Below are 18,270 nucleotides of genomic sequence, written 5' to 3'. Positions count from 1 at the left end.
GGGAGCTGGTGAATCCCTGACGGGAAACGCGCTCAGCCGGTGAGCCGCAGTCTCTTGCGCTTCCCAGCCGGCCGGCGGACATGTGGCTGCAGAAAGCGCCTCTGAAAATCCGGCCCCGAGAGCCTCAGTCCTGGCCCCACCGAGCAGCTTCCTGGTGTGACCCACTGGCCGGGTGTTACGGCCCCTCCCTGCGCCTGGTCCCTGGAGGCCGTGGGCCTGGGCTTTTCGCCGGAGCAGCCGAGATCCACGTTTAGCTCGGGAGACCCCCAGTGCAGACCCTGGCCGAGGTGGCGGCCGGAGCAGCATAAAACCAACCTGGGGGGGGGCGCATTCCAGCTGCTTGTCACCGAGGGGCCCTGGTTCAGCACATGCCTGGGTTCCCTCGGCGCCAAGAGGCCAGGGTGAGGGCCAGCCCCAGAGAAGCTCTCCAACGAGAACGTAGCTGGTGCTGCGGCCTGGCGCCCGCCCCCCTCAGTGACACCCCCCTGCGGGCAGCAGGGCAGACCAGTCGCATTCTCCCCAGAGACTCAAGCCAAAGCGGGGGGCTGGGCGAGGGGTGCTCCGTGCCTGGACGTGACAGGCAGAGCCTGGAGACTTGTGGCAGAAACTGGGCCCCACGCGGGGCGGGGGGATGCCCCCCAGACGGTTTGAAGGCTTGGCCGGGGGCTCGCCCTTGGGGATTCTGCTTTGCACAATGGCGCCAGGGAGAGCTGGGTCCCCGGGGGTGAATCTGGATTGGCCCCTGACTCCAATGGCGCTGGGCGGGTGACAGCAGCTGAGTGTTGGGCCCCTGAATCACCTGTCTCTGGACACTCCCGTCCCGTCATCCGGCCGGTTCCCTCGGCCCCAGCCCCTTGGCTCCCGAGGCCAGCTCTAGAGTGCAGGCTGCTGCCGGGTGACGGGGGGTTGTTGGATGTGCTGGGGGGGGTTGGCGGGTGCATCGGGAGGTTGCCGAGTCGGGGGCGTGTCGGGGGGTTGCCGGGCGTGTCGGGGGGTTGCCGGGCATGTGGGGGGTCATCAGGTGCGTCCAGGGGGATTGCCGGGGGGTCACCAGGTCGGGAGGGCGCGTCAGGGGGTTTCCGGGGGGTCGCCAGGCGTGTCGGGAGTTGCTGGGCATGTCGGGGGGGTTGCCAGGCGTGTCGGGAGTCGCCGGGTGCGTCGGGGGGTTTCCGGGGGGTCGCCAGGCGTGTCGGGAGTTGCTGGGCGTGTCGGGGAGGTTGCCGGGGGGTTGCTGGGGGGTCGCCGGGCGCGTCGGGAGGGATGCTGGGGGGTCGCTGGGCGTGTCGGGAGTCGCTGGGCGCGTCGGGAGGGTTGCTGGGGGGGTCGCCGGGCGTGTCGGGGGGTCGCCGGGCGTGTAGGGGGTGCCACATGCCGACCGGCTCCTGCGGCGCAGGGGTAGCCCGGCCCGGTCACTGCGAGGGTGAAGCCAGGCCCTGGGGCGAAGCCGAGGAAATTCGCAAGACCCACGCGCGGGTGGGCGGTTTGGACGCGGCTTGAGCCGGTGGCAGGAGGAGGCAGGTTCGGGCTCGGCCGGGCTCCGGTGGCAGGATGGGCCCCTCTGCTCTGCCTCTTTCCCCCGCGCGCTTCCTGGGCTCCAGCTGCCTCGCACCCGAGCGCGGCCCCGTGGAAAGCCGAGCGGGCCCCTGCTCTGGGTTTGGAATCAGGCCTCGGTGCCGCAGGGGCAGGACGGGGCTCGCGGCAGCGCAAGGAGCTGAGGTCAGGATCGACGTGTACGTTGGGAGCGCAGAGAAGGCAGGGGGGTCTAGTGGGTGGAGCAGAGGAGGCTGAGGGAACACCTGGCTTCTATCGCCAGTGCCAGGAGAGGGGAGCGGGGTCTAGTGGGTGGAGCAGAAGGGGCTGGGAGGCCGGAGTGAGGGTTCGGGAGCTTTCATTGCGGACACTGAACTGGGTAACACTTTCCACCTGGTGGTCTGGTTCTGTCCCTCCATCCCCCTTTGCTCCCTGGGGTCTGCTCTCGTGCCGGCTGGTGGGGTGGCTCGGGGGGGCTGTGGCAGGAAAGCCAGCCCCCCCCCCCACACACACACAGCTCAGCCGCCTGGCTCTGTTTTCCAGGTTGGAGAAGGAGCTGGAGAGCCTGGAGAACGGAGACCTGGCGCCTTCCACCAAGGAGACCCTGGGGGAGATGGCGGAGGAGGAGCAGAAAGCAGCAAACGCACAAAAGGTCTGGGGGGGGGGGGGGAGCGGAGCCCTGCTGGCCTCAGGGCCCCCTTGGAAGAGGCCAATTCCATGAACCCCGTGGCGGTGGGGAGCCCGGGATAGCCACGTCTCTGCGTGCAGGGGAGGCCCCTGTCTAGTCCCTTCAGACCGCTGTGACGGGGCAGCTGCCTCGGTTTACCTCTCGGCAGCCCTGGCCCAAGCCAGGGGCTACGCTGGTAACTCCACCGAGCGGCAGCCCTCTGGGAACGGGCTCAGCCCCTCTGGCTTCTGGGGGGTGATGGGACCAGAGTGAGCCAGGGCCGGACGTGTCTGCCTGGCCCAGGGTTCCCCGGAGCTGGCTGCCGTCCGGGCTCTTCCAGGCACGTGCCCAGGTGCAACGTGGGGCACGAAAGCGAGGCAGAGACTCGGGCAGAGGGGGTGAAATGCCACACGGCCGTCCCCGGGGGGCTGCACAGGCGACCCGCAGCACCCCCGCCTTCCTGGGGGCAACGCTCTGCACCGGGCCCCACATCCGCCCCCAGGAATCCCCAACCCTCAGGCCAGCTGCTGGGGCAGAGCGGAGCAAGGGCCAGGTGGTCAGCGGCCCTGGCAGGATGAGAGCGGCACTCGGTGCCCTCCCGCGCCCACCGGGTTTCTGGGCTTGTGTTTGTCCCGGGCTGGCCAGGGCTGCTTGTAACCCCCCTTCCCCCTGTTCTGTTTTGCAGACTCCTCTGGGCACGGCGAAAGGTGGGTCCTCGCCTGTCTCCGCCACGGGACTGAATCTTCCTTCCCTCTGGGGCACGGCCCCCCATGCGCCTCCCGATGCCTGCTCCTAGAGCCGTGGGCTCCTGGGCAGCTGTCGGGCAGGGGTAGCGCTGGCCGCTGCTGAGCCCCGGTTTCCTCGCTCCGTGAGCGGCTCCTTCCGGCAGTCAGCTCCCCTTGCCCCGGCGCCCCAGCCACGCCCAGGAAAAGGGTGTGGAAGCCCATTTCCGGGGGCAGCAGCCTCCCTGCCCCCCCCCCCCCCAGAGCTCAGGCAAAGGGAGGAGCTGGGTGGTCATGCCTGCTGCATGCCTGGGATACGCCACTGCCTCTGTTGCGCTGAGCAACCAGGGATCACCCCGACATGTCCCCGGGGTGGGGCAGGGCAGAGGGGCATGGCAGGGTAGGGGGCGTGGCAGGTGGCTGGGCAGTGGGGCAGGCTAGAGGGGCGTGGCAGGGTAGGGGGCGTGGCAGGTGGCTGGGCAGTGGGGCAGGGTAGGGGGCGTGGCAGGGTAGGGGGCGTGGCAGGTGGCTGGGCAGTGGGGCAGGGTAGAGGGGCGTGGCAGGGTAGGAGGCGTGGCAGGTGGCTGGGCAGTGGGGCAGGGTAGAGGGGCGTGGCAGGGTAGGGGGCGTGGCAGGTGGCTGGGCAGTGGGGCAGGCTAGAGGGGCGTGGCAGGGTAGGGGGCGTGGCAGGTGGCTGGGCAGTGGGGCAGGGTAGGGGGCGTGGCAGGGTAGGGGGCGTGGCAGGTGGCTGGGCAGTGGGGCAGGGTAGAGGGGCGTGGCAGGGTAGGAGGCGTGGCAGGTGGCTGGGCAGTGGGGCAGGGTAGAGGGGCGTGGCAGGGTAGGGGGCGTGGCAGGTGGCTGGGCAGTGGGGCAGGCTAGAGGGGCGTGGCAGGGTAGGAGGCGTGGCAGGTGGCTGGGCAGTGGGGCAGGGTAGAGGGGCGTGGCAGGGTAGGGGGCGTGGCAGGGTAGGGGGCGTGGCAGGTGGCTGGGCAGTGGGGCAGGGCAGAGGGGCATGGCAGGGTAGGAGGCGTGGCAGGTGGCAGAGCATGGTGGGAGCAGGGCAGAGGGGCGTGGCTTGTGGCAGGGCAGGGGGCGTGGCGGGGGTAAGGTAAGGTGGGAGCAGGGCGTGTCCTCTGCCACGGTAGGTCACCCGGCTAGACAGGTGTCCGGCCTGGGAAGTCACGTTGTTTCCTCTTCTTTCCCAAGCGGAGCGGCCCATCTCCAACAGCCCCATGAAGTCAGTGGAGGGCAGCAGCCTGATGAAGGCAGGTACGTACGTCGCCTCCCGTCCTGCGCCCCCTGGTCCGGAGCACTGGCCGCCGTGGGGCCTCCCCAGGGTCGTGTTGTCCGCCGGGGCAGGGCTGGCCGGCGCACGGGTGAAATACGAGCGTAGCGCGGGGGAGGAACGTTCAGGGTGGGCTGAGCTCGTGAGCGTCCGCCCCCCGAGGTGGAGTTGCTGGCCCATCGCTGTGGGTCACGTGCGCGGCACAGGGAGCCGTTCCCCGGAGACGAGAGAGAGCCTGGAGGGGAGGCTGCAATTCACTTGTGCCAGGCAGTCACCACGTGGGTCGTCTCGAGCTGGGTGCCGAGCCGTGTCCCCGGTGAGCTGGGCGCTTGTGCGGCCGCTCGGGAATGAGTCACATGCCTCCCAGCTGATTGACAGCGCGCCCGCAGTCGGCAGCGCGTTTCTCCGGGTGGTGCACACGCCTCAGTGCACACAACACAATGATTCCGCACATGGCTGGAAAAGCTGAGGGAGCATTGGTACCTGGCGCATTCAAAGCCCCGTCACACACTTCTAAGGGGAGACCCAGGGCTGCCCACGTGTGCGAGCGCACAGCCCCGTGCCTTAGGGACATGCTGGAAGAGGGTCCCTCTTAGCCCGTGTCCTGGCTCTGTGCCTGGTGCCAGACGTGGGTTCCCAGCGAGAGTCACCGTCCAGCACGCCCCACCCCCCCAAAGCTGGTCGGCACCTAGAATCCGATCTGATGGTCGTTCGGGGCGGGGGAGAGGGACAGAATCCATAGACCTAGGCCAAGTTGGAGGAGGGGCAAGCCACAGTCTGGCAAACTGCCCCGTTGCCCCTAGCACCCAACGGCCTTGCAGGACCCGTCGTGCAAGGCTTCACCGGCCCAGCCTCTGCGTGGCTTCCCCTCCCTCCGGCTCACAGCCAGTGTTCCCTCTAAGCTGCGTGCTAGGGCGGCCGCCCAGGAAAGACTCAGGTGCTGCCCAGCTGATTAGCAGAGCACCCACAGCTGGCAGCATATGTGTCTGTTGCTGGTGCACATAATGCATGCCTCGGTGCACAGAACAAAATTTATTCTGCACCGGGATTGGAAAAAATGAGAACTCCTACCTCTTCCAAGTCCCGCCCACAGCTCCTTCCACGCAGGGCTGGTGCAGGCCCTCAGAGTACGTCTCTCCCATCTGGCCGTGCCCCCAGGGCCACGGAGGGCGGGACTCGGAGCGGCCGTGAGCCTATCTCCGAGAGGTAGGTGGGCAGCGCCCAGGACAGGCTGTGCTGAGCCGCTGGGCGGTCGCTGCCCGTTTCGGTGCCTGACACAGACCAGCTGAGCTGCCTCCCATGGGGGGGCACCAACCGCGTGTCCCCACCGAGCCAGCCCCCGCCCGGCTTTGCCGCAGCTGCGCGGCGAGAACACAGGAGGGTCGGCCCACGCCAAGACCGATCCACGTGCCTGCCCCCCCGAAGGGGCGTTGCCCATTAACTCCACGCCTGCTCCCCTCCCCCTCCGGCGTGGTCCCTGCCGTCCACTGGTTGCCAAGCCCCGAGGGGAATGTTATTTACGCCCCCTTAGCCCAACCCTTCCTCGCGCCTGTCGAGAGGCGCCGCCGGCCTTCGCTTTGGGTTGTTTTCCTTATTTGCCTCCTGCGCTTTGTGGCTTCTTGGCTCCTTGGCCACGTGGGATCGCAGCATGGCTCGGCTAACCCCGGTGCCGCCGGGTTGCTTAGATCGCTGCCAGCTCGCCTCGCAGCCGCCCGCCGCCCAATCCCGCTCCACTGGGAGCGCCGGCCGCTCTGCTGGAGTGCGGGCCTGGGCAGCTGCCGGGCACCCGGGCTTGGCCATGCTGTGTGGCCGCGACAGGGCAGGGCAGCTCCATCCCCCTTGCAAAGGATTCGCTGCAGCCAGGTGGGTGTGGATCACGCCGGGGCGGCCTTCTCGCCCGGAGTTGCCAAGATGAGACGATGCAGGCGGCCCAGTCCGGGCGGAGCAGGCAGGAGCTGGGACCCAGGCTGCTCAGAGACGGATCCCGCCAGAGGAGATCGGACGAGCCAAACCGAGCAGGCGCTGCAGACGCCCCGGAGCCCACGTCGCCTGGCGCCCGCTGAGACCCCGTCCCTGGGCCGGACGCGCCGCCCTGCCTCGTGGCGGGAGCCCTGCACCAAGCCGTGCGACGCACACCGGCCGCCGGGCGGGGAATTCCAGCTGACGGAGCTTGGCACCCGCTTTGCACAGGGACCATCCCCCAGCTCGCGACAGCGGGAGGCTGGGCTCAGCCCGTCCTGGCGTGTCTTAGAGTCCCAGCTGCTCCCGGACTGATGGACACGACCCCTCGAGCCGAGCGCAGGCTCCTTCCAGCCACCGTGGCTGAGGGCTGGGCTCTTTGCCCATCGTGCAAGGCCGGAGGGAGGCCCGGCCGAGAGGGGTCCGCTCGCCCCATCTCCCGGCGGCCCGAGAGGTAAGGGAGCCGACGGCCGCGCCGGGCTGCTGGAAGGTAACGTACACGCTGCCTGCCGCACACTCTGCCTTGCTGGGACGCACACTGCCCCCCCCGCCAGCTGCGCCATCTCACCCCCCCACGCTACTGCCTGCTGCTGAGCGCTGGGAGCCTCCGAGGGGCGGGAGCCGGGACTGGTTTAACCCTCGCTGTCCTGTTTGTGTCCCAGCCATGTACTCAGTGGAGATCACGGTGGAGAAGGACAAAGTCACGGGCGAGACCAAAGTCCTGTCCAGCACCACCCTGCTCCCCAAGCATCCTTGCCTGCAGGGGGTCAAGGTGTACGAGGATGAGATGAAAGGTAGGGGCCCCGAGGGAGTGCTGCCCTGCCCCCGCCCCCCGGCGGCAAGGAGGGAGCTGCAGGGGCCGGGGCTGTATGGGGGCCATGACCCACGCTCCAGCTCTCCTGGCGACTGGCAGGTGGGCCCGTACCCCGGCTGCGGCGGATCCTTGGCGTCAGTGACGGGGGTTAGCAGAGAGCACCCCCCCCCGACTTGCTGCCCAGCCCCAGGGCCGCGCTGCAGCCCCCGAAGCAGCAGACTCCACGTGCGAGTGTCGGGCAAGGAGCGGCCAGCCTGGATTTGCAGAGGTCACCTCGGGCCAAAGCAGGGGGGCGCCGCGGCGCGAGAGCCGGTGTCCGAAGAGCAGTGGCCAGTGGCTGGGCGCTGGGCGATGTTCTCGTCAATGGCTGGGCGGGGCCGGCGGGTGCAGCGTGCAGAGGGGTCGAGCCGGGCAGGGGCAGGCGCTGGGGGATGGGTGCAGCGTGCAGAGGGGTCGAGCCGGGCGGGGGGCAGGCGCTGGGGGATGGGTGCAGCGTGCAGAGGGGTCGAGCCGGGCGGGGGGCAGGCGCTGGGTGGTGGGTGCAGCGTGCAGAGGGGTCGAGCCGGGCGGGGGGCAGGCGCTGGGGGATGGGTGCAGCGTGCAGAGGGGTCGAGCCGGGCGGGGGGCAGGCGCTGGGTGGTGGGTGCAGCGTGCAGAGGGGTCGAGCCGGGCGGGGGCGTGCGCTGGGGGATGGGTGCAGCATGCAGAGGGGTCGAGCCGGGCGGGGGGCAGGCGCTGGGGGATGGGTGCAGCGTGCAGAGGGGTCGAGCCGGGCGGGGGGCAGGCGCTGGGGGATGGGTGCAGCGTGCAGAGGGGTCGAGCCGGGCAGGGGGCAGGCGCTGGGTGGTGGGTGCAGTGTGCAGAGGGGTCGAGCCGGGCGGGAGGCAGGCGCTGGGGGATGGGTGCAGCGTGCAGAGGGGTCGAGCCGGGCGGGGGCAGGCGCTGGGTGGTGGGTGCAGCGTGCAGAGGGGTCGAGCCAGGCGGGGGCAGGCGCTGGGGGATGGGTGCAGCGTGCAGAGGGGTCGAGCCGGGCAGGGGGCAGGCGCTGGGTGGTGGGTGCAGTGTGCAGAGGGGTCGAGCCGGGCGGGGGGCAGGCGCTGGGTGGTGGGTGCAGTGTGCAGAGGGGTCGAGCCGGGCGGGGGCAGGCGCTGGGGGATGGGTGCAGCGTGCAGAGGGGTCGAGCCGGGCGGGGGGCAGGCGCTGGGTGGTGGGTGCAGCGTGCAGAGGGGTCGAGCCGGGCGGGGGGCAGGCGCTGGGTGGTGGGTGCAGCGTGCAGAGGGGTCGAGCCGGGCGGGGGCAGGCGCTGGGGGATGGGTGCAGCGTGCAGAGGGGTCGAGCCGGGCGGGGGGCAGGCGCTGGGTGGTGGGTGCAGCGTGCAGAGGGGTCGAGCCGGGCGGGGGGCAGGCGCTGGGTGGTGGGTGCAGCGTGCAGAGGGGTCGAGCCGGGCGGGGGGAGGCGCTGGGTGGTGGGTGCAGCGTGCAGAGGGGTGGAGCCGGGCGGGGGGCAGGCGCTGGGGGATGGGTGCAGCGTGCAGAGGGGTCGAGCCGGGCGGGGGGCAGGCGCTGGGTGGTGGGTGCAGCGTGCAGAGGGGTCGAGCCGGGCGGGGGGAGGCGCTGGGTGGTGGGTGCAGCGTGCAGAGGGGTCGAGCCGGGCGGGGGGCAGGCGCTGGGGGATGGGTGCAGCGTGCAGAGGGGTCGAGCCGGGCGGGGGCAGGCGCTGGGGGATGGGTGCAGCGTGCAGAGGGGTCGAGCCGGGCGGGGGCAGGCGCTGGGGGATGGGTGCAGCGTGCAGAGGGGTCGAGCCGGGCGGGGGGCAGGCGCTGGGTGGTGGGTGCAGCGTGCAGAGGGGTCGAGCCGGGCGGGGGCAGGCGCTGGGTGGTGGGTGCAGCGTGCAGAGGGGTCGAGCCGGGCGGGGGGAGGCGCTGGGTGGTGGGTGCAGCGTGCAGAGGGGTCGAGCCGGGCGGGGGCAGGTGCTGGGGGATGGGTGCAGCGTGCAGAGGGGTCGAGCCGGGCGGGGGGAGGCGCTGGGTGGTGGGTGCAGCGTGCAGAGGGGTCGAGCCGGGCGGGGGGCAGGCGCTGGGGGATGGGTGCAGCGTGCAGAGGGGTCGAGCCGGGCGGGGGCAGGCGCTGGGTGGTGGGTGCAGCGTGCAGAGGGGTCGAGCCGGGCGGGGGGAGGCGCTGGGCGATGGGTGCAGCGTGCAGAGGGGTCGAGCCGGGCGGGGGCAGGCGCTGGGCGATGGGTGCAGCGTGCAGAGGGGTCGAGCCGGGCGGGGGGAGGCGCTGGGTGGTGGGTGCAGCGTGCAGAGGGGTCGAGCCGGGCGGGGGCAGGCGCTGGGCGATGGGTGCAGCGTGCAGAGGGGTCGAGCCGGGCGGGGGCGAGCGCTGTCGATACGAGCTGAGCGTGACCCTGGCAGGCAGGAGAATCGCTCTGACGCGAAGCGCCAGGGGCCTTGCTGCGGGTGGAAAACTCAAACGCCAGCCCCCAGGACTCGCTGGACGGGGCCTGCGGGGCGGAGCGGCCCAGTGAACGGGCCAAGGATGCGATGCAGCCGAGAACAAGGCGAATGTCCTTGGGGGTGTCGTAGCACATGGGGGGGATTGTCCGGGTCTGCCCGGAACTGGGATTCTGTATCCAACTCCGGGCACTGGGCAGCTTGGAGGGAGCCCAGCGGAGAGCAAGGAATGCGGAAGGGGTCAGAAATCCCGCCCTGTGGGGCAAGTTTAGTCTGGAGAGAGGATCCGAGAGCAGGCGTCAGCTGTGCGAAGGGCTGGTAGAGGGGGTGGGAATCACCGTCCGTCTCCGCTGGCGACAGGCCACGGAGGGGCCCAGACCTGCCCCTGCGCCTCCGTCTGCCTCCGAACACCCACCGCCCTGCTGAGGCTTAAGCTGGAGATTGGGCCAGACGATTTCCCAGGGAGGGCGGGGAAGTGCTGGGATGGATCCCTTGGGCGGGGGTGGAGTCTCTGTCCCTACTGGTGTGTACGTCCCGGCTGGACCACGCCCTGGCTGGCTGATGGAGCTGGGGTTGGTCCTGCCTTGGGCAGGGGGCTGGACACGATGCCTCCCGAGGTGCCTCCCGAGGTCCCTCCGGCCCTGCACTGGGGGATGTGACCCCAGGAAGTGGAGGAAAGTTCCGCCGGCTGCCTGGCCTAGGGGGTGGTGGAAGGAGCGTGGGGTGGGGCTTGGGTGCTGAACTCTGGGGCCAGCTGAGTCCCTGGCTCTGCTGTTCCATTTGTGGCCTTGGCAAAGTGATTTCCCAGCCCTGTGCCTCAGTTTCCCTACGATGGGGGGGGTGCACTAAGACCTGGGTTCCTAAGGGGCTTTGGGATCTGTCCCCTCGCTCTCGCTAGGGGCCTGGCTGAGGGCAGCCCTGGTCTGGCCTTCGTGCTGGGCCAGCACATCCCCCGGGAGCTGCTCTCGGGGCCTTGGAGCCGTCGCTGTGGGAGGGGCGCGGCCGGGGCAGGCTGGTGCAAACCATCGACCTCCTCCTCCGGGATTTCTGCAGCCTCCCTCTCGCCCCCGAGCTGGGACGAGCACCCCGAGGGGCAGGAGCGGTGGGCTCTGCTCGGCGTGCGGCGGGGGCCACAGGAGTTCGCACTCTGCCGGCCAGGCCCAGCCGTGGCCTTGTCTGGGCCCGGGGCCGGGCGGCAGTGGGGCTGAGCCGTGCGCAGGCACCTGGAAAAGTCGCTTCTCCCCCGGGAGCCTGTAGCTCAGGCTGCACAAGACGAGCAAACGCCGCCCGTTGTCACCCCCGGCAGGGCTCTGACCCAGACGTGCTGCCCCCTTCCCTGGCCCGTTGGCTCCCGCGCTGCGCCCCGCCTTGGGCTCAGAGGTGTGCTGTGGACGGGGGCTCCGCGGGGTGCAGGCGCTGAGCCGGGGGCTCCGCGGGGACGCAGGGGGCTCTGGGTGTCTGGGCGCGGGGCTCTGTGTTGCTGCCCGGCGGCTGTTCAGGACAGCAGCCAGCTAGCAGCCCGGGCTGCTGGAAAAGATGCAGGGAGCTACCCAGACAGCCGACGTGCGCTCCCCACCCCGGGGAAGTCCAGCCAGAAAGCCTTGGCATGGCGCACTGGGGCCCTCTAGCGGCTGCCTGGCTAGTCCGGGGGTGCGGGCTCCTGTCTGAGATGGGGTGTGTCTGGGGCCGGGACGCTTCCCGCTCCGTGTTTCTCAGCCTGTTTTTATAAAATGCCCCTTGAAAAGAAGGCCTGCCTGCCCGCCCCGCCGTGCGCAGACACACTCACTTCTACCATTGCAGCATAGTTGCTTGACCGACTGCATCGTAGCCGGGCCGGCCACTTGGCTGCGAAAAGCACAAAACCGAGAACGCGCTGCAGAACTTAACCCACAAATTGAGTTTTCCCCGAATTCCAGCTGTTGACGGAGCCCCCAGACTTGGCGAGAGCCCCGGAGGGGACTCGGACGCCGCTCTCGCTGCCCCGCTCTAGGGCTGGCTCCGTGTCCTCTGCGCTCCCTCGTGTGATCTGCCCCAGCCCTGCGCTAGAGGCACGTGGGTGGGGTCGCCCTCGGGAGAGCGCTGCTCGGGGAGGGGCAGCCGCCGTGTCTGCTGGGGGCGAGGGGCCTGCCTGCTTCTTGGAAAGGCTCCAGCGCTGCCAGAGCCCTGGGCAGGGATCCGATCCCAGCGATCAAGGAGCTTCGCTCGCACGTTCCTGCCCTCAGACCTGAGCCTGGCCCGGAGCCGTCGGGCTCATGCTGCCGTTGCCTCCCCTGGGCCCTCACTGTCTTCTCTGTCTCTCCCCAGTGGTGCACGCGGTCCACATGGAGGACGGAGCCATCGAGAACGGGGTCCACGCTCTCAGCTCCTCGGAGGTGGACGAGCTGATCCACAAGGCCGACGAGAAGACCCTAAGCGAGATCGCCGAGTGGGACTCCAAGAGCGAGGAGGCCAAGAAGGGGGGGCCTGAGGGCAGCCTGCCCAGCCAGAAGAGCACCCCCCGGAAGGAGATCACCGGGGTGCAAGCCAAGCCCATGGACAGCCCCAAAATACTGGCCTCCGGCGAAGGCCCCGAGCCCAGCCAGGAGCAGCCGGTCACCATGATCTTCATGGGCTACCAGCACGTGGAGGACGAGAACGAGACCAAAAAGGTGCTGGGCCTGGGGGGCACCATCACGGCCGAGCTGGTGGTGATCGAAGATGCCGAGAGCAAGCCGGCAGCCGACTGCCCGGGCAAGGAGCACGCCCCGCCCAACGGCAGCACCGTGGAGCCAGCGGGCGCCCTGCCGCTGAAGGAAGACAGCCAGGCCGGGGAGAAGCCGGGGGCCAACGACACAGAGCCCAAGGGAGCCGACCAGGACCTGGACATGAAGAAACAGCGCTGCAAATGCTGCACGGTGATGTGAAGCCACCGCCGGCTCCTCCCTGCCCCGTTGTACAGCCAAGAGACTGTCCCTCCCGTCCCCGTCCCCGTCCCTTAGTCACCCAGGCCCTGCGCACTCCGAGTGACACCGCCCTGTACGTACTGACCACACGGCTCCTTTTCTTACCCCACGGGGGGGCCAACACGGCGCCGGTGAAGCGGATAAGAGGCGGCGGCACCGCCCGGCCGTGGCATCGCTCGCACGACAGCCGCGCCCACGCAGCACGCAACCGGCGCCGGATGTCCGATTTATTCCACACGCTTCTGTCCCCCCCGGCGTCTCCCCCGCGACTCCACGGCAGGGCCGGCGTTCGTGGAACTCGCCCGTCTCTAGGAAGCTGGGTTGCCTTTGCCCCTCGCTAAGTAGCGCCCGCCGCCGCTCGCCGAAGGACGCCAGAGCTGAGCTTGCTGATGGGGAGGCCTGGGAGAGGGCTATAGGACTAGGACGTCTCTGAGACGGCCTTGGAGAACTGGCTGTTGTAAGGACTGTTTCTCGCCTGCCCCACGGGAGGGGACGGAGAGAGGCCCCCGTGGCCTGGCACTTCCTCCACTGCCCGGTGACACCGGCCGCCTGCTCCTGTGGGACAGAAGTTCCCACATCGGCCAGAGTCCAGCTGCCCAAGCCACCCGCTTGACGAGCGCCCGTCCCCGGGTTCGTCCACGCCGACGTAGCGCCCGAGCTCCCCAGACCACGGCTCCGCAGGACGTCGGAAGCGGAGGTTTTGGCCGGCACGTGAGCTCGGGTCCGAACCTCTCGCTGGCCTGCCCTGGCTGCTCCCGGGCCACGCGCAGCTCCAGAAAAATGTAGCAGCTTATAAAAAATAAACCTGTCCCTGCTGGATTTCCAGGCAGCAGAACCGATCATTCCGGAGCCCGTCCTCAGTCCAGCGCTCGAGCCTTACGGTACTCGTGGGCCCCGCTGGCTCATGCCGGTCCGGGCCCGTCAGCTCCCGTCCCTGAGCTCTGACGTCCCCCGCTGGGTTCTGCAGACGGGCGGCTCCTTTCCTTCCTCTGCTGGAACGACGAGGCCACGAGGGGCCGGAGCAGCGCGACCGCGTCTCCCCGTGCGACAGCTTCCCCTGCGGGCACCGCGCCGTTGAGCCGCCGAGCCGCGAGGCTCCCCGCCCTGGAGGAGGCTGGCCCAGGTCCTGGGCAGCGGGAGAAAGGGCCCTTCCCAGCAAGTTCTGGGGATTCTGAACGTGCCCAGGGCCACTAAACCCATTTAACCGCCCGCCGGGCCCCAGCAGCCGCCTGGCATCAGCGCTGCCGCCTTCCTAGTCCTGGGCCCCCCCCGCACGAGGTGCTTGTCTGAGCCCCCGAGTCCCTCAGCGTGTCCTCCCGCGGGCGTACCCTGTCCGGTGTCCTCGTGCCGGGCAATATGTGTCCTCCCGCGGGCGTACCCTGTCCGGTGCCCTCGTGCCGGGCAATACGTGTCCTCCCGCGGGCGTACCCTGTCCGGTGCCCTCGTGCCGGGCAATACGTGTCCTCCCGCGGGCGTACCCTGTCTGGTGCCCTCGTGCCGGGGGGTACGTGTCCTCCCGCGGGCGTTACGTGTCCGGTGCCCTCGTGCCGGGCAATACGTGTCCCCCCCCGGGCGTACCCTGTCCGGTGCCCTCGTGCCGGGCAATACGTGTCCTCCCGCGGGCGTACCCTGTCTGGTGCCCTCGTGCCGGGGGGTACGTGTCCTCCCGCGGGCGTTACGTGTCCGGTGCCCTCGTGCCGGGCAATACGTGTCCCCCCCCGGGCGTACCCTGTCCGGTGCCCTCGTACCGGGGGGTACGTGTCCTCCCGCGGGCGTACCCTGTCCGGTGTCCTCGTGCCGGGCAGTACGTGTCCTCCCATGGGCGTACCCTGTCCGGTGCCCTCGTGCCGGGCAATACGTGTCCACCCCCGGGCGTACCCTGTCCGGTGCCCTCGTGCCGGGGGGTACGTGTCCTCCCGCGGGCGTACCCTGTCCGGTGCCCTCGTGCCGGGGGGTACGTGTCCTCCCGTGGGCGTACCCTGTCCGGTGCCCTCGTGCCGGGGGGTACGTGTCCTCCCGCGGGCGTACCCTGTCCGGTGCCCTCGTGCCGGGGGGTACGTGTCCTCCCACGGGCGTACCCTGTCTGGTGTCCTCGTGCCGGGGGGTACGTGTCCTCCCGCGGGCGTACCCTGTCCGGTGCCCTCGTGCCGGGGGGTACGTGTCCTCCCGCGGGCGTACCCTGTCCGGTGCCCTCGTGCCGGGGGGTACGTGTCCTCCCGCGGGCGTACCCTGTCCGGTGTCCTCGTGCCGGGGGGTACGTGTCCTCCCGCGGGCGTACCCTGTCCGGTGCCCTCGTGCCGGGGGGTACGTGTCCTCCCACGGGCGTACCCTGTCCGGTGCCCTCGTGCCGGGGGGTACGTGTCCTCCCGCGGGCGTACCCTGTCCGGTGCCCTCGTGCCGGGGGGTACGTGTCCTCCCACGGGCGTGCCCTGTCCGGTGTCCTCGTGCCGGGGGGTACGTGTCCTCCCACGGGCGTGCCCTGCCGGGTGCCCTCGTGCCGGGGGGTACGTGTCCTCCCACGGGCGTGCCCTGTCCGGTGCCCTCGTGCCGGGGGGTACGTGTCCTCCCGCGGGCGTACCCTGTCCGGTGCCCTCGTGCCGGGGGGTACGTGTCCTCCCGCGGGCGTACCCTGTCCGGTGCCCTCGTGCCGGGGGGTACGTGTCCTCCCGCGGGCGTACCCTGTCCGGTGCCCTCGTGCCGGGGGGTACGTGTCCTCCCACGGGCGTACCCTGTCCGGTGTCCTCGTGCCGGGGGGTACGTGTCCTCCCGCGGGCGTACCCTGTCCGGTGCCCTCGTGCCGGGGGGTACGTGTCCTCCCACGGGCGTGCCCTGCCGGGTGCCCTCGTGCTGGGGGGTACGTGTCCTCCCGCGGGCGTACCCTGTCCGGTGCCCTCGTGCCGGGGGGTACGTGTCCTCCCGCGGGCGTACCCTGTCCGGTGCCCTCGTGCCGGGGGGTACGTGTCCTCCCACGGGCGTGCCCTGCCGGGTGCCCTCGTGCCGGGGGGTACGTGTCCTCCCACGGGCGTGCCCTGCCGGGTGCCCTCGTGCCGGGGGGTACGTGTCCTCCCACGGGCGTGCCCTGCCGGGTGCCCTCGTGCTGGGGGGTACGTGTCCTCCCACGGGCGTGCCCTGCCGGGTGCCCTCGTGCTGGGGGGTACGTGTCCTCCCACGGGCGTACCCTGTCCGGTGCCCTCGTGCCGGGGGGTACGTGTCCTCCCACGGGCGTGCCCTGCCGGGTGCCCTCGTGCTGGGGGGTACGTGTCCTCCCGCGGGCGTGCCCTGCCGGGTGCCCTCGTGCCGGGGGGTACGTGTCCTCCCGCGGGCGTACCCTGTCCGGTGCCCTCGTGCCGGGGGGTACGTGTCCTCCCGCGGGCGTACCCTGTCCGGTGCCCTCGTGCCGGGGGGTACGTGTCCTCCCACGGGCGTGCCCTGCCGGGTGCCCTCGTGCCGGGGGGTACGTGTCCTCCCGCGGGCGTACCCTGTCCGGTGCCCTCGTGCCGGGGGGTACGTGTCCTCCCACGGGCGTGCCCTGCCGGGTGCCCTCGTGCCGGGGGGTACGTGTCCTCCCGCGGGCGTACCCTGTCCGGTGCCCTCGTGCCGGGGGGTACGTGTCCTCCCGCGGGCGTACCCTGTCCGGTGCCCTCGTGCCGGGGGGTACGTGTCCTCCCGCGGGCGTACCCTGTCCGGTGCCCTCGTGCCGGGGGGTACGTGTCCTCCCGCGGGCGTACCCTGTCCGGTGCCCTCGTGCCGGGGGGTACGTGTCCTCCCGCGGGCGTACCCTGTCCGGTGCCCTCGTACCGGGGGGTACGTGTCCTCCCGCGGGCGTACCCTGTCCGGTGCCCTCGTGCCGGGGGGTACGTGTCCTCCCGCGGGCGTACCCTGTCCGGTGCCCTCGTGCCGGGGGGTACGTGTCCTCCCGCGGGCGTACCCTGTCCGGTGCCCTCGTGCCGGGGGGTACGTGTCCTCCCGCGGGCGTACCCTGTCCGGTGCCCTCGTGCCGGGGGGTACGTGTCCTCCCACGGGCGTACCCTGTCCGGTGCCCTCGTGCCGGGGGGTACGTGTCCTCCCACGGGCGTACCCTGTCCGGTGCCCTCGTGCCGGGGGGTACGTGTCCTCCCACGGGCGTACCCTGTCCGGTGCCCTCGTGCCGGGGGGTACGTGTCCTCCCACGGGCGTGCCCTGTCCGGTGCCCTCGTGCCGGGGGGTACGTGTCCTCCCGCGGGCGTACCCTGTCCGGTGTCCTCGTGCCGGGCAGTACGTGTCCTCCCGCGGGCGTACCCTGTCCGGTGCCCTCGTGCCGGGGGGTACGTGTCCTCCCACGGGCGTGCCCTGCCGGGTGCCCTCGTGCTGGGGGGCCCTGATTTGCCTTTGGCGTCTCCTCGTGGCATTGCTGGGTCCCCTTGGCCCCTTCTCCCTCTGCAGGCCGGCTGACACTGATGGGGTTCCCCAGCTTACCTGGAAGCAGAATCCCACCCCCAAGTAAAGAGATGGGGCCGGATTCTACTCTCAGCTGATGCTGTGGGGCTGCCCCACAATTCGGGGTCTCCTCTGGGGTCACCCCCTCCCCCGAGTGTCTTTATTCCTCCACCTGGCTGTGCCTGAGGCGGGTGCCTGGTTTTAAAGCAGCCAAGCGAGGGCTGAGGCTCGATTCGACTCGGAGCCGGAACTCCCCGGGGCGGCACTTTGGTTACGTTGCTGCTCCTGGTTTGAGTCTGGAGCTGGCCGCAGCCGCCTCCAGGGAGCTTCTGGTTCTTCTGCGGGCGGACGCCTGCTCTTGGGAGCACCGGGAGGGAGCCCTTCAGGACAGGCTCCCCCGATCCCTGACTGCAGAGAGGCAACGGCAACTGCGAATCTCCCCCCGGCTCTGCGCGGAGCCTGACCCGCTTCTGCACCACAAGGGCCAGATTCGCCAAGCTGATGCAGGTCCCGGATTGTTGGCTCGCTGCCGGGGCCCTCGTGCGAGGGGGCGGCTCGCTGCCGGGGCCCTCGTGCGAGGGGGCGGCGCTTCCCCACACGGCGGGTCCCGGAGGGGCGGCAGCGGGCACGTGGGAGAAACCCCCTCTAGCAGAACCACTCCCACACGGGGCCACGGCCCTGTGGTGCCTCTGGAGCGCGTGCAAGAGGCGAGTCTGCCTGGATCGTGCGTGGGGCTAGACAGGCAAAGCGCCTGCCCACGGCCGGGTGTGTCCTTTGCTGGGGCTGCTGCAGGGTGCGCTCGAGGGCCACGGCAGCACGAGCGTTTGTGCTGCCTTGGCACCGAGCCCCGGGAGCCAGAAAGGGCTCGCGCGGCGTGTGGGGCGGGGCGGCAGAGCCGGGGCCGTGACGAGCTGGGGCGTTTGCCTGCAGCCAAGCGTTTCTCGATGGGACCTTGGCCCCTTTCCCCGCTCGCGGATGATTATTGCAGACTGGCTCATTCCTGGCAGGGGTTCGGCGAAGGCTCAGCCGGCGTGACGCTGGCAAGCCCCCGGCTCCGGGTACCTGGCCTTTCTCGGGGCAGCAGAGGGTCTGGGCCATTGGCGGGGCCTCGTCCCGCCGGCTGGAGGCTGAAGGAAGGGGTTTGAGCACGTGGCCGTGGTAATGCTTCTAGCACGTTCGCACGAGCGCGAGCGAGACGTGAGCATTCCCAGAAGGTTCGTACAGACACAAGAAAACAAAAGCTTTGGGGCGTGTGCCTGGAAATCAGGCCAAGCTCCCGGGAGGTCACGTTGGGGCCCAATCCCCCGAGGGGGAGGCTCAGCTGGAGTCCCGGGGCCGGGTCTTGTTTCCATTGACTCCAGTGGATTTGTGCTGCTGGCGTCTGACCCTGGAAGTGCATGAAGGGTTTTGGCTGGCCCCTGGCTCTAGACACTCACCTGTGGCGAAGGGGAAGCCCAAGGCGTTACCCCAGCCCCATGCTAGA

General features: G+C 70.5%; 1 protein-coding gene across 4 annotated transcripts in view; it reads left to right on the top strand.

Annotated features, from left to right (window-relative positions):
* The window catches only part of PALM (paralemmin), a 50,009-nt gene extending 36,819 nt beyond the window's left edge, over window positions 1-13,190 (top strand). For 3 of the 4 annotated variants that reach the window (XM_075902610.2, XM_075902608.2, XM_075902612.2), the window contains exons 5-9: window positions 2,074-2,182; window positions 2,883-2,904; window positions 4,126-4,188; window positions 6,826-6,957; window positions 11,734-13,190. In XM_075902610.2, coding sequence (XP_075758725.1) covers window positions 2,074-2,182; window positions 2,883-2,904; window positions 4,126-4,188; window positions 6,826-6,957; window positions 11,734-12,332 — 925 coding nt within the window. In that variant the 3' untranslated portion in view covers window positions 12,333-13,190. The remainder of the gene's footprint in view (window positions 1-2,073; window positions 2,183-2,882; window positions 2,905-4,125; window positions 4,189-6,825; window positions 6,958-11,733) is intronic. The other variant, XM_075902609.2, reaches the window with a different exon arrangement.
* The last annotated feature ends 5,080 nt before the right edge of the window (window positions 13,191-18,270 follow it).

This window comes from Pelodiscus sinensis, chromosome 32, assembly GCF_052426305.1.
Source record: "Pelodiscus sinensis isolate ZL-2025 chromosome 32, ASM5242630v1, whole genome shotgun sequence".
Taxonomy (NCBI): Eukaryota; Metazoa; Chordata; order Testudines; family Trionychidae; genus Pelodiscus; species Pelodiscus sinensis.
This window is presented reverse-complemented; position numbering and strand designations above follow the sequence as displayed.